The sequence below is a fragment of the Ailuropoda melanoleuca genome, chromosome 13 (assembly GCF_002007445.2).
Source record: "Ailuropoda melanoleuca isolate Jingjing chromosome 13, ASM200744v2, whole genome shotgun sequence".
NCBI lineage: Eukaryota > Metazoa > Chordata > Mammalia > Carnivora > Ursidae > Ailuropoda > Ailuropoda melanoleuca.
Window position 1 is genome coordinate 45,135,465 of NC_048230.1, and position 25,779 is coordinate 45,161,243.

Consider the following 25,779-nt stretch of genomic DNA (forward strand, 5'->3'; position numbering starts at 1 on the left):
ACATCACAACCCGCGGGGAGAGCCTGGTTCCCACCTCAGCACCTGTGAACTCTGCTGTGAGGAGATCTCCTCCCAAGGGAAGATGTGCCCACCAAGGCGCACAGCCACGGTTGTCCCACGCTGAGTGCCGATGCAGGCACCCATCGCTCCACTGTCCGACGCCAGGGTACCAGCCTTGGCTGGAGAGCAGCCCTGACTCCCAAGGTGAGACTAAACTGCCATGGTGTCCTGGGGGACAAGAGCCCAGAGATCCTAAGGCCTGTTTCCGTATTCCCGTTTCCAAGAGTTAGTTCATGGAAGTACAGCAGCCCAAGAAAGCAAGACCACTGAGGACTTAGCCCCTTCAGGAGTCACCAGTCCAGGTAAAGAACCATGATCAGGTAAGGTGCTAGCAGAGGGCACAAGAAAGTCCTGACCTCCAGTCGAGTAACCAGCCAGAGAAACAAGGACACAGAAGTACACCCCTTGCTCCTGCTGCTTCTGCAGACGCATGTTAACGACCCTACCTCTGCCGTCCCTTTCCCTATTACACAGGGTATCAGTGGAAGCGAACTTCATAATTCAACCTCCAGGGTAGAGAACTTCCAGGTGCGACTGAACTTAGAGTCATTAACTTCACCCGGAGATGGGTATGACACCGAGGAACCTGTGTCTCCACTTTTTGGGAGACAGTGGGAACTCCTCCACTGGTGTGCCATCTGCAATCCAGAGGACTAAAGCTGCAGCCAATTGTCGCTGGCCAGTCTAGCTCCCACCCAGAGTCTCCCCAGAGGCAGCTACCATGCTGTAAGGCGACCTTGAGCAGCTACACCCTGCCGGTGCATAAGGGACAGCCCAGATGGGAAAAGACCAGTCTGAACTAGATATACCTGCCAGCAGAGGATGGGCTCCCGTAGAGCCCAGCATATCTCCAGCTCTGGCCTTGCAGGGAAGACACTCAGGTGCTATCCTTGTGCTCACGGTGACCCAACAGTGACGGCCACTGGAGGTGCTGTGCTTCATGCACCACAATACAGGGTTTTGGGGTAAAATCACCTCACTTTCACAGGACTGTATTAATTACAGAGTGACACAAAGCTTCATGCCTATCACGGTGAGCTGAACTGACAGGAAGCAGCCAATGGCCCAGCCACAGGCCCACGTGAGTCCTTACAGACAAGGACACCGCAGCTCAGAGGTCACTAGGCCTCTCCAGGCATCAGACTAGCACTCCAAGCTCAAGTTCTCTCAAAAAAGGACTAAGATGTCTCCCGCATCCACTGAGACCCAGAGCTCACATGCCAGCGACTAAGGGCTGGCAGGGTGTCCTAAGTCACTGACAGAAGTAGCTGTCACCTTGATTTTCACCAAGAACTATATGAAGCAGCAGCTGGCTTTGCCCCAGGCACCTGGAAAAGAATGCTGTTTTTGGAAGTACTCTAAGCACAGGGGCGGGCCAGGACTGAGACTAGAGAGCAGGGAAGAGGCCGGCTTGGGCACACAGGGTCTACCTCAGCACAGCTCTCTGAGAGGAGCAGAGCCAGGACAGCCATTGCCCTAGAGATCCAGGACATCCTGGAAAAGCCATCTCTCAACACTGCCCTGCAGGCCCCACCTCCAATCCCACTCCCCTCTCTAAATCTGAAGCCAGCTGGAAATGAACCCAGGTAATCTGGTGGTGAAAAAGGAGTGGCCACAAAGACATTCTGACCATTCATCACGAGACTGTGGCAGGCGAGATTCAGGAGAGCTTTCCTAAATAAATAATGCTAATTACCCAAAGTTTAATGTGTTTGTCATTAAAGAACTATTTTCCTGGCTAAAAAAGATAAATTGACTTGTTTTCTTTGTTAAGGTTTTATTTATTCATCTATTTGAGACGGAGAGGCGAAGAAGGGAGAAGGGCAGCGGGGAGAGAGAGGGAAAATGAATCTGAAGCAGACTGCCTTCCCCAAGCGGGGCAGGGCTGGATCCGAAGACCGTGAGATCACGACCTGAGCCAAAGCCAAGAATTGGATGCCCAACTGACTGAGCCATCCAGGTGCCCCAAGATAAGCTGACTTCTATAAACCAAGACAGGTGCTAACTTTCTGTTCCTGGCCTCATTTTAAAAGACTGGCTCTGGGCATTTAATGGGTAGTAGGGCTGCAATCAGGGAAGCAGACCCGAGAGAGGAAAACACACTTGAATGCACACAAGCACACGCAGTCAGGGGCACACACAAGGGGGATTCCGCCTGGCCTCTATCAAACACGGAAACAGTATGTGGTAACACTCTCACGGCCTGATGTCACACACCTCTCTCATTGTACTCACACACACAGAGTAGGAAACCTCACTGAAAACTGCCCTCAGTCCCACAAAACAGACCTTATTTGACCCACACTCCAAGTTCAAGTAGAATATACCATCTGCAGAGGGTTACTCCACACCAACCCTATGACTCGCATCTGTTCTGGGATGAAGATCGGACGCAGCAGGGACCACACGTTCTGGGGGAGGGAGAAATGCCGCCCTTTACACCAACTCCACAATCATGACAAACAAGCCACAACAAAAGCTCCATCTCAGCAGGGACTCCTGGATGGAATCAGCTTCCCTGGCACGCAAACGATTCACTGTGACAGGTGCTGATGGCACACGCCACCTTCCCTGAAGCACCAGACGAGATGAGGTGCTGTCACATGACCTTGCAAGGGTTTCCTAAGATGGGAGGGGCTCAAGCAGTGCACAGCTGCTAGCTGCCACGGCACCAGGCTCCTCGACATGGAAGACGGACGCCCCGAGACCTGCTTTGGGCTGGCTCAGCTTGCCCTTCAAATACACCCCACCGAGCCCTAAGCTGAGGAAACCCGGGGCCACAGAGTGACTGCTCACCTCACCCAGCTCACCAACAGGAAAAGACAGGAGTGGGGTCTAAACCTGAGCGCCTCATCAGGAATGGAAACTACCTTCCAGGCTCAGACAGTCCAAGAGCAGAGGCAACCCGGCCCAGAAGAAGGCCTGAAAACGCTACCCATTCCTCAACCATTCCAACCAAAAAATTGAGCAAAGCAGCAAAAAGTCTGTCCTCCAAGAGCATGAGCACCAGGAACAAAGAGACAGCACCTCCTTCAGGAGGCCCACAGACCCAGATGCACCTGCTGGTGGCGGCATCCCCAGGGAGGCTCACCTTTCCGGAGAACCCGCTTCTTGGCACGAATGTCCGTTTCCAGCTCTGCTGCTCTGATGTAAATCCTAACAGACTGTGGGAGGTGACGGACAGCTTGGGCTACCACAGCTTTGGCTGTGTCTCCAGGCTGCAACCTGGCTGCTTCTAGCCAGACATCTTCACTCTGTAGGGCAAAACAAAAGAATTGGAAGTGTACATGCAGGCTGGAATCTGAGATGGAGCCTCGGAAACAGGAGGGACCGGGCTCATCAGACCCATGGTTCCGGGTTTTACAATCAAACCTGGGCCCCAAGTCCACCAGCTTGGACTCAAGCACGCCAGCACCAGGGACCCCTGTAATGCCACTGCTTGGGAACATGGCTACAGCACCTCTATGTCCCCAAGTTGGGGAGATACACAACAGCACCATGAGAGGAGAACACAGTCTGCCCTGCAGGGTGACAGGTCACCCAACAGACGAAACGGAGACCTCTCAGCAGGTGGCTATGCAACGGCCTGAGAAGTTCTCATTTACGCCTGATGTAGGAGAGGGTATCTTCACTGCCAAGGACATCCCGGTCTGCACCACAGAGAGGGACCGTTAGAGGTTCTCACAGGACTTTTTACAGCTCGTCTGGTCACTCCTCCCAAAAGAGTGCCGGACTAGTCTCCTAAGAGTCCTATTAGTCTTTATGCTTCTTACAGTAGGTGGGGTGGAAAAGCTGACCAATTTAGCTTTCTTGTTAAGGTTGTCCTGCCATTAGGGATGCCTGGGTGGCTCAGTGGCTTAAGTGACTGCCTTCAGCTCGGGTCGTGATCCTAGGGTTCTGGGATCGAGTCCTGCACCAGGCTCCTCACTCAGTGGGAGGCCTGCTTCTCCCTCTGCCTCTGCTGCTCCCTCTGCTTATGCTCTCCCTCACTCATCTCTCTCACTCACGCTCTCTGAAAAATAAATAAAAACTTAAAATAAAAAAAAAAGGTTATCCTGCCATTAAACTAATCATAGACGGGCCTTCACTCTAAGTGAAAGTACGCAGGAAAAGCCTTTTCCCACTTTTTCCCTCTTCCCTCTTGCCTGCCCTTCTGTCTGCAGACAGGTTAGTCTACCTCGAGTCCACATCCCACGGGTGTCCCACCTACTACAGCCACCAAGGGTCCCTCCGGAGCTGCCATCGTTCAGCCTTCCGGGAAAATGCCCTAACTTGGGCCTTACCTTGGGGCACATCTCCGTCCCCTTCATGATAAGGTTTCGTGCTACTTGCAGCTTCCCAGTGACTTCTTCCAGGCGGGCTGATGCAATCCAGGCTGGCGGGTGATGAGGGTTCGTCTCCCGAACAGACTTGAGGAGCAGCCGTGCCTTCTTGATGTCACTGCAAGGGCAAAAAAGCACACGGGGTCAGCTGCCACACTGCTGAGGACGTGCCCAGCCCCAGAACGCAGGCACCAATGTAGCCACTGTCAAAGCTGAAGTCCCAAGTAATATGAGCGGCAGTGTAGGACATGGTCAGCAAAGTGCTTTCCAGCTCAGCACGCACACAGATCTGGGACATGATTCATAACACATTCAATATTCACAATGAACAGAGAGGTTAAGTGGAAAATCAACCTACTTCACCATGTATTTCTTAGAATAACCACATCCTATTCTGACTGCCTATTTTTCAAATAAATCCAAAATATTCTAGGCAACCTGAGTCCCACCCCACCCCACCAGTTCCACAGAGCACTCACTTGATATCCCCTCCGTGAGTTGGGATCATGGAGTTTAAGTCTGTCAGATAGCCTTTGGGGTCGACCACAGTCTGCCCACTCACTGAGTCAGACACCTACCAGACAGAGAGTGCATTGTCAGTCAAGCCAAGTGGCTTGCAGAGAGTCAAAGACTCCCAAAACCAAGTACCCAGACGCCCCTGGAACCCCCTCCCATGATCCTGACCACCAGTGAGCACGGGAACTGTAAAAGTAGGAAAACCTTGACTTCGACAACAGTTTGTGATGATCACAAATGAATTTCAAATCTATAAAACAAAGATATGTATTAAAAAAAATCATAAAAGACCCAGGAAAAAAAACTAAACATAAGGTAAGTCTATTTAAAAATGAGCGAAACCTAGAAATCATGAAGTAAAAGATTATTTCAGCTCACTTTCTTTAAATTCGCAAATAGCAGTTCATTTTACCATTCTCTCTGGCTGTGAGTCTTAAAATCATCATAATAAACAATAACAACAACAAAAAAAACCCAAACAAAACATGGGCAGAGGGAATACAACAACACAAGAAAAGGAGGAAAGTGGCACAGAACGGGATGGAAAAGATAAAGTTCTGTTTCCAGGTGACTGTCTATGTAGAAAATCCAAAGAATCAACATAAAAACAATTTTAGCAAGGTTGTAGGATACAAGATTGATATATAAAAGTCAATCATTTTCTTATATACCAGCGATGAACAAAAGGCATCTGAAATTAAAAACACACTATCATATACGTTAGCACCAAAAACGTGAAATACTTACGCATTAATCTAACACATACAAGATCTCTATGAGGAGATCTACAAAACTCTGATGAAAGAAATCAAAGGAACAGATGAATGGAGAGACAGTCCCTGGTCCTGGAGAGGAAGACTTAACATCATTAAAATGTCTGTTCTTCCCATCGTCATCTGCAGAGTCCCTGCAATCCCAGTCAAAATCCAGCAAGCTATTTTGCAGATACCGACTAACTGATTCTAATGCTCATAGTAGAGAAACAAAGACCCACAGTAGCTGACACAACATTAAAGCAGAACAACAAAGTCAGAGGGCTGATACTACCCGACTCTGAGACTTACTGCAAAGCCACAGCAATCGAGACAGAGTGTGATGTTGAAAAATTAGACAAATACATCAGTGGAACAGAACCGAGCCCAGGGCACCCAGCTGGCTCAGTCGCTAGAGCACGTGACTCTCAATCTAAGGGTCGTTGCGTTCAAGCCCCACGCTGGGCACAGAACTTACTTTGGGTGGTGGGGGGAGAACAGAGCACAGAAATTGTCAACTGATCTTTGACGAAGGAGCAAAGGCAACATAATGGAGCAAGGACAGTCTCTTCCACAAACGGTGCTGGGCCCACTGTACGTCCACATGCAGAAAAACAAATCTAGACACAGACCTTACACCCTTCGGTAATAACTTTTAAATACAACACCAAAGACACAATCCACAAAAGAAAGAAAACTAGACTTCATTAAATTAAAAAATTTGTCTGTGAAAAGCACTGTCAAGGGAATAAAAAGACAAGCCACAGACTGGAGCAAAAACTTGAAAATAAAAGACTTGTATCTAAAACATACAAAGAACTAACGAAACTCAACAATAAAATAATCCAACTAAAAAATGGGTCAGGGACGCCTGGGTGGCTCAGTTGGTTGGGTGTCTGTCTTCGGCTCAGGTCATGATTGGGATCCAGTCCCGTGCTGAGCAAGTTGTCTGCTTCTCCCTCTGCCTCTGCCTCTGCCCCTCCCTGCCGCTCGCGTGTGCTCTCTAACAAATAAATGAACAGAATCTTTAAAAGAAAAGGGGGGGGGGAGTCAAAGACCCTAAGAGACAGCTCACCAAGATACACGGGTGACAAATGCACATATGAAAAGATGCTCTATGTCCTGTGTCCCCAGAGAAATACAAACTAGAACAACAGCGAGATACTACCACACACCTGTTAGAACGGGCCACGTCCAGAACACTGACACCAAAGCCTGGTGAGGGTGTGGGGCAGCAGGAACTCTCATGGGTTGCCCGGTGGGAATGCAAAATGACACAGCCACTTTGGAAGACAGGCTGGTGGTTTCTTACCAAGTTAAACAGGCTCTTACATACCATCCAGCAATCACACACCTGGATATTTACCCAAACGAGTTGAAAACTCACACCTACACACAAAAAAAGACACTGCACACAGATGTTTGTAGCAGCTATATTCATAACTGCCAAAACTTCAGTCCTTCAGTAAGTGATGGATCAATAAGCTGCAGCAGATCCAGAAAATGGAGCAATATTCAGAGATAAAAGAAGTGAGCTGTCAAGCCATGAAAGACATACAGGAGTACCCCTGAAACTAATGTAATGTTGTGTGTCAACTATACTTCAATTTAAAAATATTTTTTAAAGAAACAGCCATCAAGCATGCAAAAAGATGCCAAATCTTATTAAAATTAAAGCTAATGTGAATTTTAAAAAAATGCACATGGAGGAACCTTAAATATATACCGCTAAGTGAGAGAAGCCAATCTCAGAAAGCTACACACTATATGGTTCCAGCTGCATCACATTCTGGAAAAGGCAGAACTATGGAGACAGTGCAAAGATCAGCGGTTGTCAGGGGTTGGGGGGTGAGAAGGGTTGAGCAGGCAGAGCACAGAGCATTCGCAGGGCAGCGAGACTGTTCTGGGTGAGACTGTAGCTGACCCTCAAACAGCACCAACTGAACTACACAGGTCCACATGGATCTTTCTCAATACAAAATAGTACTGTAGATATATTGTCCCTTATGATTTTCTTAATAACACTTTCTTCTCTTGAGCTTCTGTTACTGTAAGGGTACAGTACGTAAATACATGTAACATATGAAATGTGCTCATCAACTGTTCACGTTATCAGTAAGGCTTCCAGGCAACAACAGGGTTTAGCAGTTAAGTTTCTGGGGAGTAAGAAGTTATATGTGGATTTCCAACTGAGCAGGAAGTCAGTGCCTCTAACCCCTGCACTGTTCAACTATATAATGGCGGATACACGTCATTACACATTTGTCCAAACCCATAAAATGCACACCACCAAGAATGAACCCTAGCACGAACTATGGATTTGGGCGACGATACGTAAATGCAGGGTCATCAACTTTAGTAAATGGCCCACTCTGGGGGTGTGCTGGTAACAGAAGAGGCTATGCATGTGCAGGGGCAGAGGGCAGACAGGAAATCTCTGTCCTTTCCTCTTAACTTTGCTGTGAATCTAAAACTGCTCTTCAAAAAAGAAAAATGGGGGCGCCTGGGTGGCACAGCGGTTAAAGCATCTGCCTTCGGCTCAGGGCGTGATCCCGGCGTTGTGGGATCGAGCCCCACATCAGGCTCCTCTGCTGGGAGCCTGCTTCTTCCTCTCCCACTCTCCCTGCTTGTGTTCCCTCTCTCGCTGGCTGTCTCTATCTCTGTCGAATAAATAAATAAAATCTTTAAAAAAAAAAAAAAGAAAAGAAAAGAAAAGAAAAATGGGTTGCTCTTCCCCAGTGCTGCCTGCAGAGGTAGCAGCCATCTCTTGTTCAGCATCAAGGCCGCCCTCGGACCTCCGGTGAAGCCCGAGATCGTTAAAGGTAGACCAAGAAGTCCACCCGGCACCAGGCAGACCGGTATGTCAGAATTAAGTGCAGCTGGTGGAAACCCAGAGGCACGGACAGTAGGGTGCCCACAAGATTCGAGGGCTAGTGCCTGACGCCCAGCAACGGGAACCGGAGCAGCCAGAAGGCGCACGCGCTGCCCAGTGGCTCTGGGGGTCCTCGTCCACGACGTCAAGGAGCCTGCAGTGCTGCTCATGTGCAACAGAGCTCACCGTGCAGAGACTGCTCGCAGTGTCCCCACCGAGAACCGCAGGGCCGCCGCGGGGAGAGCAGCCCAGGCAGCCCTCAGAGTCACCAATCCTGATGCCGGCTGCACAGCAAAGAAAATGAAAAGATAGCTTCTGTGCATGTTGTATTTGTGAATAAAACTATCAAAAACAATGGATGAAGGACGTGAGCAGACACCCGCCCACGCTCAGCCGGGAAACACGAGAGAGAAGCACGAGGAGCCGGCTACTTCGCACCCATCACAATGGCGTCTCCAAAATATCAGAAATAACCACTGTTGTCCAGGATATGGAAGAACTGCAACCCTTAGGCCTGCTGCTCTGCTGGAAATCTAAAACGGTGCAGCTGCTGTGGGAAACAGGGGGGAGGCTCCTGCGACCATTAAGCACAGAATCCCCCCAGGACCCACAAATCCATACTAGGTTTATACCCACGAGAACCAGAAGCAGGGACTCACACAGCGATCTGCACACCCACGTCCACAGCAGCACTACACACAATGGCCAGAAGGTCGAAGCAGCCCAGCGTCTGCTGACAGACTAGCAGACGCAACAGGATCCATCCATCCATACAACGGAGTATTTTTCAGCTTTAAAAAGACAGGAAGTACGGACACAACTACATCGTGGATGAGCCTTGCGAATGTTACACTAAGTGAAACCACCCAGGCCCAGAAGAACAAATCAGTCACAGGAGGACCTGTCACAATCATAAGGACAAAAAGAACAGAAGTAACAGGGTCTGGGGTGGGAAATGGAAGTTCGTGGGGACAGAGCTTGGGAAGATGAAAAAGTTCTGGAGACCGATGGTGACAACAGCTGTACAATAATATGAATGCACTAATATCACTGTCTGTACACTTAAAAATTATTAAAATGGCATTTATTTAAAAGATTTTATTTTATTTATGTGACAGAGAGACAGCCAGCGAGAGAGGGTACACAGCAGGGGAGTGGGAGAGGAAGAAGCAGGCTCCCAGCAGAGGAGCCCAATGTGGGACTCAATCGCGGAACGCCGGGATCACGCCCTGAGCTGAAGGCAGACGCTTAACGACTGAGCCACCCAGGTGCCCCTAAAATGGCATCTTTTATCATACATGTTTCACCCTGAAAAAGTTACCATATAAAGTTTTTTTTAAAGAAGTTATTTCTAAATTCCACAAACAAGTCTAAAAGAGTAACCACCACAGGGGCGCCTGGGTAGCGCAGTCGTTAAGCGTCTGCCTTCGGCTCAGGGCGTGATCCCGGCGTTCCGGGATCGAGTCCCACATCAGGCTCCTCGGTTGGGAGCCTGCTTCTTCCTCTCCCTCTCCCCTGCTGTGTTCCCTCTCTCGCTGGCTGTCTCTATCTCTGTCTAATAAATAAATAAAATCTTTAAAAAAAAATAGAAGAGTAACAACTACAGAAGACACATGCAACAGAAATGATAATTCATATCAAAACAAACTTAGGAGGGAAATGGGCAGAACAAATGACAAAGAAGCCTGTCACAGAAGAACCACCGAAGACTGACCAACATCTGGGAAAGATGCTCGAGCTCAGCTCATAAAATCAAAAACTAAACCGAGGCTTACTTGTGGGGGGGGGGGAGTTGGCCCTCGAATCAGTGATGACGGCAGAGGCGATGCCCCCAACCCAGCACCCGCAGACTCTGAAATGCTATGTGCTTGAGAGACAACTTAGTATTTAAGTGAAAAAAATCCATGAATTTCACTTTAAAGATACTACAAAAATGTTTAAATGACAGAATCACAAGGGGTTCACCAAAAACATGGTTTGTCATTGCAAAAAGAGTAAAAACCCAAAAAGTCCCTCAAGCAAAGATTATATCATGATACCTGTAAACAGTGAACTACTCTCCAATTTATAAAGTACATAAAAAATTCAAGTACAGTAAAACCTCAATTAAAATTTACAAGTTTCCCACTGCACCAAACAGTAATGGCTGAATAATTCACGACACTATCTTTCCACTTCCAATTATATGTGAAAATTTTCCTTAAAATACTTTAATGCGAAGCTCCACTCCACACCCCTATTTCATGCCCTGGTGGTGTGAGTGTGCAGCCCTGGACATCCCGAGTGTGTGCAAACGCATCTTCGTGTGCACAAAGGAGAGTTACACACACAGCTCTGCCACTGGCGGTCAAGTGCGCAAGCACTCTTCCTCCCAGTTTGTGTGTTCTTCTGACCCTACAGGGCTTTCTACTACACACAAGTTTCTAACTTGTATGTCATCAAATTTGAGAGTCTTTTTCCTCATGGTTTCTGGTGAGCATGTCATAATTAGAAAGGGTTTTCTAGAGCACTGAACAATTCACTCACGTGCAGGCGGAAAATACGTGCACTTTTTTATTGAAGTGTAATTAACATACAATGTATAACAAGTGTATAACAATGATCTGACAACTTCATACACCACTCAGTGTTCTCCACGATAAACACGGTCACCGTACAATGCTACCACGTTACTAACCATATTTCCTACGCTATCCTTTTCATCTCCATGACGTGTTTTAAACCAGAGGTTTGTACTTCTTAACCCCCTTTATTTCACCCATCCCCCCTTCCCTCTAGCAACCACCAATCTGTTCTCTGTGTTTAAAAACAAGTCTGGTTTTTGGTTGGTGGGTTTGTTCATTTGTTTTGTTTTTTGAAGTCCACACATAAATCAAATCATATGGTATTTACCTTTTTCTGACTTATTTCACTCAGCATAATACTTACCGGGTCTACCCATGTTGTTGTAAACGACAAGATCTCTTTTTTTTGTATAGCTGAGTGATATTCCACTGTGGATGTACACATGCACTTAATTTTTGCGTAAGGATGGAAGGACTAAGCTTCAGCAACACAGAGCATGCAGTCTGTCCTAAGTGCCTTTGTTCAGCCTGCCTGCCAGGCCACCCTTTGTCACCTGCAACAGTCCCCAGCCCCCTAAAAGGGAGCAGGAGTGCCACAGGGGCTGCATTGCACCTGTGCAGGCCCTGTAGGCAGATGCAGAGACCAGCCTGCAGGCAGGGTCCTGCCACTCTTTATGATGGGACAGGAAACTACACTGTCACAGGTCTGCTATTCTTGTGATAAAGCACTTTGAAAGACGAACTTTCCACTGACATAGATTAGTTTTATAATCAGGAAACAATTTTCTCAATCTGTAGGAAAATGTTGCATGACACAGACTCACCTGGCTCAGCCTCATGTCCATCAACGTGTTCCTTGCTTGGCCTATCTTCCTCATGTCCAGTTCACCTGTGCCAGGTGTCATCAATCCAGGCGTCATTCCACCTGGGTATGGAGTGTTCAGTCCGCCTGGATAGGGTGTGTTAAGACCTCCAAATTGCTGGGGGCAGGGGTAGGGGAGGACAAAAACACTGGATTGCATTTTCATGCAGAAGAATCCTATCAACTCTGACATCTTTCCATTGTAGCCTGAGAGACATGCAGCCCTACAGACCCAGCACCGTCCAGCTTCTGAACTACAGAAGCACTTTAACGCTGCCCGTGGCTCCCACGACTGATCCACCTAACCGGACTAAAGACCAATTCGCCTTCTTTTCTGATGCTCACAGTTTGTCGGGGATCCACTGAAGTATGGTTCTCTCCAGTCTGTAAATGTTTGGCAAAGAAACTGTCGGGAACAGGAGTCAGCTTCTCATAGCGTGGGTTCCGTTGGCGTTTGTTTCTGGCATCACCAACCTCAGGAATGCTCAGCCACTCTTCTTCCGTGACTTCTGCCAACTTCCTCTGGAAACATTTGGCCCCCAAAAAACACTTATTCTCTGGCAAAATTTCATATGCACAAGAAAAACTATGCTCTCTGACCCCTAGCCCCAAATCATTATGGTCTAGAGAGAATTGAGGCAGGAATTAGCTCCTCACTTAGAAACTTCTGTCGTCGGCTCTGCTGTACTTCACTCAAACGTAAATCGCTGTCAAAGCCCAGAAGACACAGTGAGGAGAACTTTATGTACAAACAGCATTAAAGTTACTAAGAAAGTAAGCTCATATGTCCCATTTTTTTCAGTGAAGGGAGAAGGGACTTTTTTTGCACACATACACATAAAATTAAACACACTAAAGCAGGGACCTTCCTCTATCAACTGAGTTTAATAAAGAGCAAAAAAACAAACTTAGTAAAGTCTCATCAATTCTACCCAATTCTCTGCAAAGTAGATTAGGTGCATGAGAAACTGCACGCTATCCATCCACTTACTTTGAGATCTGAGAACTGCTGTTGGATTTTGGGGCGTTCCATACGGTATTTCTCAATTTCTTCTTTCTCCCTTTGCTCCCTAGGAAGTAAAATGTGTGCATGCATTAGAAATACTGGATATTCATTCTGAAACAAAGTCATTTTATTATACTTACTTAAATCACCAGAAGCATAATTCCACACACTCAGCAGCTAAAATCAAAGGCGGTAATGAATACATTCACAAATATATCGACTAAATTATTTACCAAATGAAAACAGGCAGAAACTCACTAAAATAAAAACAAGTTGTCTTAATCTGATATAAATACTTTATTTGAATATAGGTGTATTTACAGATTTAAACTGCTACAAAATTCCAAAGGTAGGGCCATCCTGTGAAAACTCAGGAAAGCTGACCCACTGACCCTCCACCCTTCACTGCCTCCCTCCCTTCCAAGCACTCAGTGCACCTCTCAAAACAGCTCTCTGGTCCACGTGCCAGAACTAATGGACTGTCTCGTCACCCATGCAACTGGTCTTCAGGGATGGAGAGCTACTGGGTTCTGGTGATCGAGGACCAGGTCTAGGCACTTGGAAGAAATCTGTGGGTTACTGTGACAAAGCATCAGCCAAGTTAAGCAAACTAGAGTTAACATGACCCACATAGCTAATACCTCCTAACACTGAGATTTACATTTTCTTCCATATGGTAAAAGGAAAACATAAGGAACGTGAATGTATTAGGACAAATGATGTGCTTGGAAAAGAGAAACACCAGGCCAGGAGCTGGAGAAAGTCAGTCCTCATGGCCCCTGATGTGAAGCATCACGCACAGATGCACATGTCAGACTTTCTGGTCAAACACGTTTCACCTGATTCGGATGCAGCCTCAGGATCCAACTTCCACTCTACAGGAAATAGTGCGAGCAGAACCAGTTAAAGGACACCTGAGGAGGCAGGCAGCATTCCGTAGCTTGGGCCCTTCTACAAAACAATTGATCTCTTCAAAAAGCCAATGTCACCAAGAGGTGAAAAAGGCAGGGGAGGGGGATAGACTTAGGAGACATGACACAAGGAGTGATTCTGATTGTGTCCTGGTTTGAAAAAAAAAAAAAAAAGCAGCTCTCCAATATTGAGGAGATGAGCAGGAGAATATGGATGTGGACTGGCTATCAGGTGATCTTTGAGGTATAGCTTTGGGGGGGTCCATGCTGCTGGTGCAATAAAGGTGCTATGACAGTGCAGAGCATAAACTGGACCCTGATACGACCCAGCAAAGACCACCAGCAGACGTGGAAAAACAAACATGCAAGCTGTGACCCCGGGCTCAGACTCCACGAGGGCATCCATATTTGCTGCGGTGTTCTTTCTACGGGTTTGTATCCTGAAAAGTATTCCTAACAAAATTTTTAAAAGCCAACCGTTTTTCTAAAACCACTTAATAAGGGACACCTGGGTGGTGTAGTTGGTTAAGTGTCTGCCTTCAACTCGTCTGCCTTCAGCTCAGGTCATGTGGGATCGAGTCTCGCATCAGGCTCCTTGCTCAGCAGGGAGTCTGTTTCTCCCCGGCCTGCCACGCCCCTTGCTTGTGCTGTGTGTCTCTCTGACAAATAAATAAATAATTTAAAAAATAATAATAAAAAACACTTAATAAGATGACTTTCTACATGTATCCGTCACTGTTTTTTTTTAATGAATTCCAGAAAACTGAAATCAAACCTTCCTTAATGTCCAAAACCATGTATACTTAATTACTGTATGTATATAAATTCATCTACATCAATTTAATAACAAGCATTAAAAACAAACCCTGAACAACTGTATTCCACTCTTCTAAAATTAAAAACACTACATACATTATGGGAAGTCACAGAATTGCATGAATGAGCAATAGAAAGCAGGAAGTGAACCAAAATGTTAAGTGTCACTTTCCAGACTTATGAATAAATGTTATCCTCTTACCTATACTTTGTCTCACTGTCCTGATATTCTTTAACAACAATATATTCTTTCATTAGTAAAAAATTACAAATTTATTTGTAACTTCATTTTTAAAATTTATTTACAAATTATAAAAGGCTTACAAAACAACATAATTTATTTATAGTTTAAAAGATTATGTGTTCACTTTGCTTAAATTTCCCCAGAAACATGGACAGGGAATTCAGAAAGTTAACATATCAAATGGTACACTGAGGTAACATCAATAAACAAATCTGCTAGACCTCAGGGTGGCTTGGGTGGCTCAGTCGGTTAAGTGTCTGCCTTTGGCTCAGGTCATGATCTCTGGGTCCTGGGATCAAGTCCCATGTTGGGCTCCCTGCTCGGCTCCGAGTCTGCTTCTCCCTCTCCCTCTGCCCCACTCCCCCAACCCCCACTTGTGCACTCACTCTCTCGCTCAAATAAATATATAAAATCCTAAAAAACAAATTTGCTAGACCAAAGTTCAGTGCAAGACACCCACCTGAGAGCCCACAGACAAAACACGAGAGGCTTGCTGAGTAGTCTTCTCTCGAACAGGCCCCAAAGACAGCACACACGTGCTCCCTCCAGACTCACTATAGTCTGTCTCCACCAGCCCAGCCCAACTCCCCACGGTCGTGTCCCAACATGGATGTGTGGAACGAGATTCTCAAGACACAACCCCTGCCTATGAGGATTTACATGTTCATTTATCATCTTCAGTTAACCTCCAAATTACTTAATATACATTAATCAACACCACTGCACCCATTGCAAAGACAGTAATCCTGACTCGTGGTCAGAATAATCCCCCAGGGGCGCCTGGGTGGCTCAGTCATTAAGCATCTGCCTTCGGCTCAGGGCGTGATCCCAGTGTTCTGGGATCGAGCCCCACATTGGCTCCTCCGCTGGGAGCCTGCTTCTCCCTCTCCCATTCCCCCTGCTTGTGTTCCCTCTCTCGCTGGCTGTCTCTCTGCGTCAAATAAATAAATAAAATATTTTTTTTTAAAAAAAGAATCATCCCCCAAATCTCACTGCTTTCTGGAAAGCCACAGAGACCTTAAGCTCTCCAATCCAGTCCCCAGACCTTAAGACTACTCTTCAACAGCCTGGTGTTAATGCAAGTGTGCTTGCCATGGACCAAGATCCAAGTGGCCTCAGAGCTGAGCAGACACAGGTACTATGCTTGCAACTTTTGTCCATATCCAAAATACACAAACACAAAACCTTCTTTTAAAGTTGGATAAACGGGCCCCTGGGCGGCTCAGTTGGTTAGGTATCTGCCTTCGGCTCAGGTCATGATCCTGGAGTCCCAGATCAAGTCCTGCATCGGGCTCCCAGCTCAGCAGGGAGTCTGCTTCTCCCTCTAATCCTCTCTTGCTCTCGCTCTCACTCTCTCTCAAATAAATAAAATCTTTTTTTTATTTTAAAGATTTTATTTATTCAACAAAGATAGAGACAACCAGCGAGAGAGGGAACACAAGCAGGGGGAGTGGGAGAGGAAGAAGCAGGCTCATAGCAGAGGAGCCTGATGTGGGGCTCGATCCCAGAACGCCGGGATCACGCCCTGAGCCGAAGGCAGACGCTTAACCGCTGTGCCACCCAGGCGCCCCTCAAATAAATAAAATCTTTAAAAAATAAAAATAAAAGAAAGTAAAGTTGGATAAATACAGGGCCCCTGGCTGGTTCGTCAGGGGAGTGTGCAACTCCTGATCTCAGGTTGGGGGTTCCAGCCCCATGGGTGTAGAGGTTACTTAAAAATAAAATCTTTATAGAGTGCCTGGGTGGCTCAGTCGGTTGGGCATCAGCCCTCGGCTCGGGTCACGGTCCCAGGGTCCTGGGATCGAGCCCGGCATCAGGCTCCTTGCTCAGTGGGAATCGGCTTCTACCCCTCCCCCTCTGCCCTTCCCCCTGCTCGTGCTCTCTCGCTCGCTCGCCTGCTCTCTCAAGTGGATAAATAAAATCTTTAAAAAAAATTTAAAAAATAAAAAAAGAGGGGCGCCTGGGTGGCACAGCGGTTAAGCGTCTGCCTTCGGCTCAGGGCGTGATCCCGGCGTTCTGGGATCGAGCCCCACATCAGGCTCCTCTGCTATGAGCCTGCTTCTTCCCCCACCCGCCCGCCGCTCGAGCGCGGCTCGCCCCAGGCCTCACCCCCGGCCCAGCCCCGGCACGTAGCCGAGTGGCGCGGGCATGCCCAAGAACGGCTTCTTCTTCTTGTTCATGGCGCCGGTGATGACGAGGGGCTGAGAGGGGACGGGACAGAAGCCGCGGTCGGAGGCAAAAAAAACACCACCGACAACCCCGGCTTCTCAGCAGGAAGAGCTGGCGGGACCTGCGTCACCCGCGCCCCGGAAGCAGAGCTCGCGGACCGCACGAAGCCCCGCCCACTCTGCCTACCCTGGGCGGACGTTCTTGAAAAGCGACTTCCGGCTGCGGCTGTGGCGAGGGCGAGTGGTAGGCGCATGCGCGGGGGCGTCTGACCGTGGCGAGGCGTGCGGGCGGTCCTGCTGGGGACCGGCAGGAGCGGCATCATCCTGGAGAAACCCTGCAGGACCTCAGAGCCGAGCCTGGGGCATCTTTACTTACTGCGTGCTTCCGACGCATCTCCGAGGAGACCCGCCTGTACGAAGGGACCCATGGGCCCCTCCCTGTCTGAGTCAGCCCAACCGCCAAGGACGCCGCGGCAGCAGGCCTAGCCATTCACGTCGCCCTTCGCCCCGGGGTCGAGCGTCACACGTCTGAGCGGAGCCGCACAGCTGTCTGCTGCGGACAGCCGGTGTGCAGGCTCCAGCTCTCAGCGCTCGGATTCCTGAGCGGCGTGCAGTCCAAGCACCGGCCACCCGTACAGGCTCCGCCGGCCCCCCCCCCGCCGCCCCCACCAAACCCTGACCGTGGCAGGGAGGGTGGAGGCGCAGCCCCTAGAGAGCTAAGTGCCGAAAATAAGTAAATACAGGAGATACGCCGGGAACAGTTCGGTGCGTGGGCGTGCGTGGCCACGGCTCGTGGGTGAATTCTGTGCATTCACTACTTGAGTGTGTCGTGGGCTTGGATACTAGTGGGATGACCTGTGCTCATGTATTAGGTGCACACACGTGACTACTCTGCGTACACTTCTGTATCTCTGTGTGTACCTTTGCTCCTCCTACTGTGGGACAGCCTCTGGCCCCCACATACACCTGTGGAGAGCATTCAGACTCTTGGCAGAGCAGGCAAAACCCAGTTGGTAGCAAGTCTGGCCTCCTGAGCCGGGCAACCCCAGCCCACCCTAGCCCTTGTCATTGCGGGCCTGGAACGAACACATCCCTTTTTCCTGCGGCAGCCTCCTTGGAGCTTCTCTCTCGTCCCCGTTCCCAGCAAACCGCTTTCAGAGCCACATCCTGGGCACTGAGTCAGATTCCCCCTACGGAGGGAAGGGGAGAGACTCTGCCTGGCTGTCTTCCTGGAGTTCACATTGTGGTGGGAGTTAAGAGAGGGTCTTGGGAAGCAAGGGCCCATTTGAGGGAGAGACCTCTGCAGAGGTCTGGAGAACGCGTGAATAAAGGAGTGAGTCAGTAAATTGAGGCAGGAGAATGGAAGGAAATGGTTGAGAGGGGTCGGTCTGGCCCTTGACCCTGCGTCCCAGTGGACAGACGATCCCAGGAGCAGGTAGGATGCTCCCCTCCTGCCCCCTCCCTCCCCGCGGGGAAGATCGCTTATTTCCCTGCCTCAGAGCCCCCTTCAGACGTCTGGATCCCTTAAAGGTGCACAGAGTCGCTCGTCCATGAAGCCATGCCCAGGTGTGCGAGATGGCCCCTTACCCCGGCAGACACCCTTTGCATACGCAAGCCTGCGCGCCGCCGACACACCTCGGAGCTCCCGGAGCGCGCCCGGCACTCAGGGCTCACGGGCAGGTGCCTCGCCGCGCAGACGCGCAGGGCGCGGAGACCGGCTCGGGCACGGGGCCGGCTGGGGCGGGGCAGCGGCGCGCGTTCCCCGCCGGCCACACGGGCCGCCTTGCGCCCGGCGAGGGGCGTGTGCACCGGCCCGGGATCCTTGGGCCCCATGTTCACGGAGCTAAGGACCAAGCTGAGCCCCCCGCGAGGCCGCGCCGGGGCTGTGCGTGCCGGCTTCGGGGAGCCCCGGGATGTGGACGGTGAGCTGGGCTGGACCAGGGCGCCGGGATATCGCGGGCTGGGGGCTCGGGAACCGAGAGGGGCGGGGGCGGGATCTGGCAGAGTCCAAGCAGCGGCTTGGCGCGGAGTGGGGGGCGCGTCCTGGAGGAACGGGGTCCCTGGTGTCTTTGTCCTGAGCTGGGGGGTGGCCTCAGGCCTTGGGGATCACCGCACCCTTGGCTTGGAGGAGGTTACCGGCTGGGGCTCCTGTCCTTAGGCTGGCACCGTCCCGCGGTCACCTTTTCCTTTGCGCGCCCTTCCTTCCCTAGCTCTTGCAGTGGGGCGGAGAGAGTGCCGAGGCCAGAGCCGGGCTTGGGCGCCCCCGCCCCATTTTATGCTGGAATTCTGACGTTGGGGCTGAGAGGGAGGGACGGAACGACGGGCGGACAGACGGAAAGACGGAGATCCTTCCCCAAGCACGAGCAGGAAATGGGCGGGGCCCTGCTGGACCTGGACAGGTGCAGAGCTCGCGGTGCAGCTTCAAGCTCCTGCCCTGGCCCGGCCCGGCTCCACGAGGCCCTGCGATGTGAGGCCAAGTGGCTTTGCCCTGAAAGATGCCAGCTTAGAATAAGCCTTTCCCACGATATCAGAAGCCGCATCGGGGCAGCGACCACACCAGCCGCACCCTCTGTTTGACCCTGGACCGCAAATTTAGAGTCACCTGGGGTCATTCAATTTCGGGAACTTGCAAGAATGAAGAGGGGGTGCTAAATCCGAGGAACCTTAAGGGGTAGAAGGAGGGGGTTGTAATGGGTTTTTTCCCATTACTGAGACTTCCTGGGCACATCGCCAAACCCTGCCCTCAGTTGGGGGCTTGGGGTGTGTTCATGGGAGGGAGGATCTCTCATTCTACCGCTGAGAGTCAGTGAGGCAAGGGCCCTGGCCAAGAACCCGTTTCTGCCTGCTGACTTGGGACCTAGATGCTGTAAAATGAGGGCAAGCCTGGGCCCAGCTTCCTCCCTCTCCCCAGGGCTCTACTGACTTGTGGACACCACACAGAGCCTTTCTCCATCTACCCATCCATCCACAACATTTCTGGGCACCTCCCATGTGCCAAGACCTGTGCAAGGGCTGGGAGGCGACCATTGAGGTGGCTGCCCTCCTGTGACCCATGTGAGCAACAAAGGCAGAAATGACAGTGAAACTACAACTTGAGGCATGTAATGAAGTGTGTGTGGGAAGAGAGGGCACAAGGTGTCACTGTGGCTCCCTGAGCATGTGGCTGGGCCCTGCACACCTGCACTCAGCAGCCCATGCCCGCTGGACACCCACCACACACAGGAGCTGTTCTGGGCCAAGGGCCCTGTGGCAGGTGAAAGGGCAGGAATCCTGGTTGTTGGCTTGCCCAGAGTTCATTCAGGCTCCTTGTTAGTGGGTTGGCAGGTGAGCACAGCAGGGCAGGAGCCAAGTCTCAAATGCTGGCATGGCTGCAGAGACTGGGTGCCTTCAGTGGTGATGGGCAGGCAGCATACTCAGAGGCTCGCCATCACACAGGGTCTCCCAGGACATAGGGGTGTGATCTAGTTCCCTTGTCTGGGTTCCCTGAACCCTGGTCTGGTTCAGCATGTGTCAGCCGAAAGCAAGGGTGACATCAGGCCTGTATCAGGATTGCCCCTCACCAGGCTGTAAGTCTTATGTTCCCTGGTGTGCACATTGTCTCTCTAAGCAGAATCCATCCTGCTCCCCAGAGTATGGACGGTGCACTCAGAAGAGGAAAGATGTCCCCAATTCATCTTTGGACTGGGTTGGGGTACTCTAGACAGCTCTTGCATGCTTCCTTTCTACCTCTGGGGGTTTGGGACCCTCTCATTGGGAAGGTGTCTCTCCTTTGTTGGAAGGAAAATGGGCTGAGAGGGAGCCCATTTGCAGAGAGATGACCCTCTGGTCCTGCCCCTGACCACTCTGACCGGGCACCCATGCTCTGCAGCCACTGCACACTTCAGCTTCTGCCGAACCCTCCTGGAGCACACGGTGTCTGCTGAGAGCATCCCCTGCCACCTGCCTCGGACGCCAGGCACCAGCCTCACGTGGCACGACTCCCGTAGCCAGAGGGCCGCTGGCGGCCGGCCAGTCAAGCTCCTGCAGCAGCCTGGCACAGAGGCCCCCCAGGTACCCACCCACCATACCCACCTCAGCCCCTGCCCTTCCCACCACCTTACCGCGGCTGCTACTCATCTCCTCCACAGGGCCGGCTGTACTCGGACCACTATGGCCTGTACCACACAAGCCCCTCCCTGGGCGGCCTGGCAAGGCCTGTGGTCCTGTGGAGTCAGCAGGACGTGTGCAAGTGGCTCAAGAAGTACTGTCCCCACAACTACCTCGTCTACGTGGAGGCCTTCTCCCAGCACGCCATCACAGGTGCCCTTGGGGGCCGGGCTGGGGTGGGGGCGTAAGGACCCCCCTCCCCCAGCTTGCCCGTGTCCCCTCTCTGTTTCCTCCTAGGCCAGCCTCTCCTTCCAGGGCTGTCTCGTTGGTCTTCCCAGTGTGTTTCTCTGTTCTCCTGGCTTTTCTCTGCCCGAGCTCAGTCCGCCCTTGCCTTTCCACTGCCTCTCACCCTCTTTCCCTGTCTCTCTGAATCTCTTTCTGTGTCTCCGCCCCCTTTTCCGACCTTGAGTCTCTCTGTGTCCCCCTCCCCTTTCTCTCTGCCTCGGCTCTGGGTGCCCCTTGGATGTTGACCTCGGCTCGACCCCTCCCCCCTTGCTCTCAGGCCGGGCGCTGCTGCGGCTGAACGGGGAAAAACTGCAGCGGATGGGGCTGGCGCAGGAGGCACAGCGGCAAGAGGTGCTGCAGCAGGTGTTACGCCTGCAGGTGCGCGAGGAGGGGCGGAGCCTGCAGCTGCTCAGCCAAGGTCAGTGGGGGGAGCCAGGAGTGCCAGAGAGGCATGGGGGTGGGGGAGAGGCTGGGCTGCAAGCCCAAGTGTGGGGTGGGTGGGCCGACCTCAAGGGGGGCAGCCGTAGGACAACAGGAAGGGCTGTCCTGCATCCGGGGCAGAATGGAAGATGCCAGAGATCTCTGCCGCTCCTCACCCCCATCCACCCCGTAGCCTCCTTCGGAAACACGTCCTAGCTGCTGCCCGAGGCTTGAACCCCAGACCCCAGCACTGTGACCAGAGCCTGTGGCAAGGACGATGCAGAGCTGGCACACAGCCCCTCTCGGACCCCGCCAGAGGTGCCAGGGGCTGAGCCCGGCCCAGTGGACAGGTGGGACCAGGATTGCCATCTCTGGTTGTGCATTCTGGGCTGTGAGCAGGTGGGGGCTGCTTGGGTGTGGCCCTTCCTCCCAGGACCTGAGCCCAACTCCACTCTCTGGTGCTGCTGGCAGCATGCAGGGCAGCTATCTGGAGCCAGAGCAGGGTCTGGTTAACCCCTAGACTCCCAGGGAGTCTGTTTATTATTTATATTCCCTTCACCCACACTGATGTCCGTGCCCCTATTGCCTGCTGAGTCACACTTCCTCTGGGCATCCTGCCCTCCCCCAGGGCAAGAAGTCTGTCTGTCTGCCCATTTGTCCAGCTCTACACCCTCACCCAGCACCTAGAGGATTGCCGGCACAGGTGGGATAAACTCTGGAGGCTCCCTTTGGCGAGTGCCACCCCCCGCCCCACCCAGATAGTCAGCAGCAGCAGCCCCACCAAGAACTCTCCCTCATGATTTCGGAGACCCTCACCACACCCCCATCTATTCCCAGGAACTAAAGTAAGAGAGGTCTGGGGACTGCTCAGGCACCCAAGACCTAACACAGCACCATGAGGACCCCATTGCCAGGATTCAGCTCAGCCATGTCCTGGTTTTGGGTTTGGGAGTGCAGCTCTGCTCTTCCCCCATCTGTGGAGGCTGCCTTTGAGGCACGGTGTATTCTCACTGCCCCTTTCCCAGGAAAATCCAAGTTCACTGAAGAGACTGTCTTGAGGGCTCCGCTGCCTACACTCACCCACCAGAGACCCAGCCGGCACCTGAGCAACCACTCCGTGGGCCAGGGGGCCCAAGGTCTGGGACTGGTGCTGCTCAGCAGAGGGACAGTGAGGGTAGTCCTGGCAGCCCCCACCCTCTCGCTCCTCTGCCCTCCCACTCCCCTAGGGAACTCCGAAAACCTCAGAGACAGGTGAGGACAGACGCCAGCCTCGTCTCCGTGCCCTGAGCTGGCCTTCAGGTGGGAGGTTGGTTACTGCAGGTCCTGAGTGGAATTTGGACAACTGGCCTGGTGACCCCCATCCTGAAGGCCCATACAGGAAGCCTCCATGTCCTGTCTGGCCACCCTGATTGTCCCAGCTCACCTTGTGCCATCACAACGTTGTCTTTCGCAGAGGGTCCTTCCTATCACTGCCCCCGCCTTCTCCCTCCTTTGTCTTGCCCCCCATGCCCCCATGCTCTTGTCTTCTTTGTTTTGCGCTTTTTTTATTCTGACAAAAAGACCAGAAATAAACCTGGTTCTGAAATGCCCCATGTGTGTGTTTGGCTCCAGCCAACTGGGTGTTTGAGAGTGAGAAGAGCCATGGGTGGTGGGGCCCCAGCTGTGGGAGGAGGGGATGCCCAGTGCCCAGTTCAGGTGCCTCCACAGGGCCACTAGGGGGCAGTGGTGTCGCATCTTGACAGGGCACCTGTTTACCCCAGGACCAGGTGGGGACAAGAGGCAGAGGCTGGAATCCTGGGCTCAGCCCTGTGGACTGCACCCAGACGCACGGACACAGGTGCGTTACTTTCCTGGGGCTGCCATAACACATGACCACAACTGGGAAGCTTAACACAACAGAAACGGGTTTTGTTCCAGTAATGCAGGCCGCCAGTCTGCAACCCAGCAGGGCCACACTGCCTCCTGGAGCGCAGGGTGGAAGAACCCTTCCTCACCTCTCCCAGATTCTCGTGGCTGCCCCAGGGCTTCCCGGGCTCGTGCCGTGTCACTCTATCCTAGCCTTGGTGCTCATATCACCTTCTGTCTGTGTCAAATCTTCCTCCTACGAGGGAATGTCACCGGATTTAAGGCCCACCTGGCCAATCCAGGATAATCTTCTCATCTCAAGACCCTTCAGTTAAGCAGACCTGCAAAGACCATTTTTTCCAAATAAGGTCCCATTCATGGGTTCCAGGGATTTGACATGGCAATCTTTGAGGGCCCCCCGTTAAGCGCCCTGCACAGGGTAATGCTCTGACATAAACACACAGGTCACGACAACCCGGACACAGGTACCCACACAGCAACCAGACACACGGTAATCCAGGGGCATCAACTGACCACTGGAGTCAGGACACACAGACGGACAAGGATGGTGGTAGGATCCCCTCACATACGGAAGCATTGGGGCCACCGCAGACAAGGCCCTGACATCCAGACATGCTGTAGCCTGGACACGCATCTGCTAAGATACAGAGGTCCCTCCACCCACACACACCTTGCATTTAGTCATCCGGGGATTAACATACAGACTGGCATCCTTTTCCCCTCGTACAGGACACACAGACATACGGTGACATTGGATGTCCATGCAGGACACAGCCCAGCGCATATGGTCACTCAGACACACACCTACCAACGGGCACTGATGTGTTAGACACGCAGACATGCAGGCTTACGTGGGGAAAGATGACAGACTTGTCTGCGTCTCATGCGCTGACCCCTCCACAGATCCTGCATGTCCTGTCCCCAGTGTGGGCACGGTCAGTAAGGGAAGGACAGGACCCTCGCTCTTCCTCCTGGGGTCATGTGGGCCTTTCTCTGGCTCTGATTTCCAAGGGACATTCTAACCCACTGAACCCTCCACAGAGGGCCCCCACCCCTCTCTCTGTGAGCACTTTGTGCCAGCCATTAGAGAAGCAGGTCTCAAGAGTCCCTGTCAGAAGAGACAGACCGCAATCTGACCTTCTGTGCCCTGTCTCCAAGCAATGCACCCAACCTGTTCCAGGGTAGACAGAAGGGGGGAGTGGGAATAGGTGTGTGGGGGGGGTGGGAAAGGGTTCAGAGAAGGCGGTGCACCTTGTAACCATTTCCCAACCAGTACCTCTTCCCCTGCCTCATTTATTCCCAAGTCCTGGTAGGGTTGGTGCCCCATTCCCCCCAGACCTGATACTGGGGTGCCCTCACAGGCCCGGGTTCTGGGGCACCCTGGAGCAAATCACAGCTGGTCTAGAATCACCCCTGCCCCAAGCAGACAAAGGCTAGCCCGATGGTCAGTAGCCCCAGTAGGGCCCATGGCCTCAAACTGCCCCAGCACTGCTAGGAGCCAGGCAATCCCGAGTGTGGCCACAGACAGAGGTGGTCACAGGGCTCTTTGGAAGACACCCAGGCCCTGCTCTGCAGGTGCAAGACTCCCGGGGCCGAGAGTTCTGCTCCCAGAGGACGGTGGTCTCCATGGCTGCACCTTCCCAGAGCCAGCGCCTAGAGGCGCCTAGAGGTCGCTTCCATCCTTGACTCTGGGCTTCGAGCAGTTCCCAGCACCCCTATAGTGCCTCAGTTTACCCCACTGCCTGAAAAACACCTCTTGCCCTATGGGTGGCATAACTGGCCACTTTGCACTGGAGCTCCAGCGCACAGAGGCGACGGAGTCCGGAGCCGGGAGAGGGGGCCGGGCCGATGGGCCCCCTCCCCCCAACCCGTTCCTCTCCGTCGCGGAGCGGCTGCAGGAATACCGCGAGAGTTCGCCCCCTCCCCCCCACAGTAAAACTGTCAAAGGTGGGAGGGGCGGGAGCGCGCATGTGCGCAGCGCGGCGCGCAGCCTGCGCCGCCCGGACCCCGCGCCCCGCGCCCAGCGCCC

General features: G+C 51.9%; 2 protein-coding genes across 6 annotated transcripts in view; one reads left to right on the forward strand and one right to left on the reverse strand.

The window, feature by feature from the left end:
• PRPF6 (pre-mRNA processing factor 6) overlaps positions 1–17,233 on the reverse strand; it is a 42,856-nt gene extending 25,623 nt beyond the window's left edge. The window contains exons 1-7 of the mRNA XM_034641555.1: positions 17,034–17,233; positions 12,940–13,131; positions 12,294–12,470; positions 11,911–12,066; positions 4,862–4,956; positions 4,344–4,500; positions 3,152–3,314 (exon numbers count right to left, since the gene is read on the reverse strand). Of these exons, the coding sequence (XP_034497446.1) occupies positions 3,152–3,314; positions 4,344–4,500; positions 4,862–4,956; positions 11,911–12,066; positions 12,294–12,470; positions 12,940–13,131; positions 17,034–17,105 (1,012 nt within the window). The 5' untranslated portion in view covers positions 17,106–17,233. The remainder of the gene's footprint in view (positions 1–3,151; positions 3,315–4,343; positions 4,501–4,861; positions 4,957–11,910; positions 12,067–12,293; positions 12,471–12,939; positions 13,132–17,033) is intronic.
• Positions 17,234–17,313: 80 nt separating this feature from the next.
• Positions 17,314–23,489, forward strand: SAMD10 (sterile alpha motif domain containing 10). Of its 5 annotated transcripts, none has more exons than XR_004619957.1 (6): positions 17,314–19,015; positions 20,962–21,143; positions 21,221–21,392; positions 21,742–21,882; positions 22,078–22,234; positions 23,111–23,131. XR_004619957.1 is itself a non-coding variant. In XM_034641919.1 (5 exons), exons 1-5 carry the CDS (start codon positions 18,652–18,654, stop codon positions 23,137–23,139), a joined length of 1,089 nt encoding a protein of 362 aa, XP_034497810.1. In that variant the 5' UTR covers positions 17,314–18,651; the 3' UTR covers positions 23,140–23,489. The 5 variants fall into 5 exon arrangements, 3 of the variants coding, with proteins under 3 accessions (XP_034497810.1, XP_034497811.1, XP_034497812.1); XR_004619956.1 differs by lacking the exon at positions 23,111–23,131 and adding an exon at positions 22,910–22,995; XM_034641919.1 differs by lacking the exon at positions 22,078–22,234 and having other exon boundaries at positions 22,910–23,489.
• The last annotated feature ends 2,290 nt before the right edge of the window (positions 23,490–25,779 follow it).

Coding starts and splice junctions, on each gene's coding strand:
- SAMD10 (XM_034641919.1), top strand. CDS start 18,652: ATGCCCAGGTGTGCGAGATGGCCCCTTACCCCGGCAGACACCCTTTGC. Junction 21,393..21,741: donor CTCCCAGCACGCCATCACAG/GTGCCCTTGGGG, acceptor CCTTGCTCTCAG/GCCGGGCGCTGCTGCGGCTG. Junction 21,883..22,909: donor CCTGCAGCTGCTCAGCCAAG/GTCAGTGGGGGG, acceptor CCCCTTTCCCAG/GAAAATCCAAGTTCACTGAA.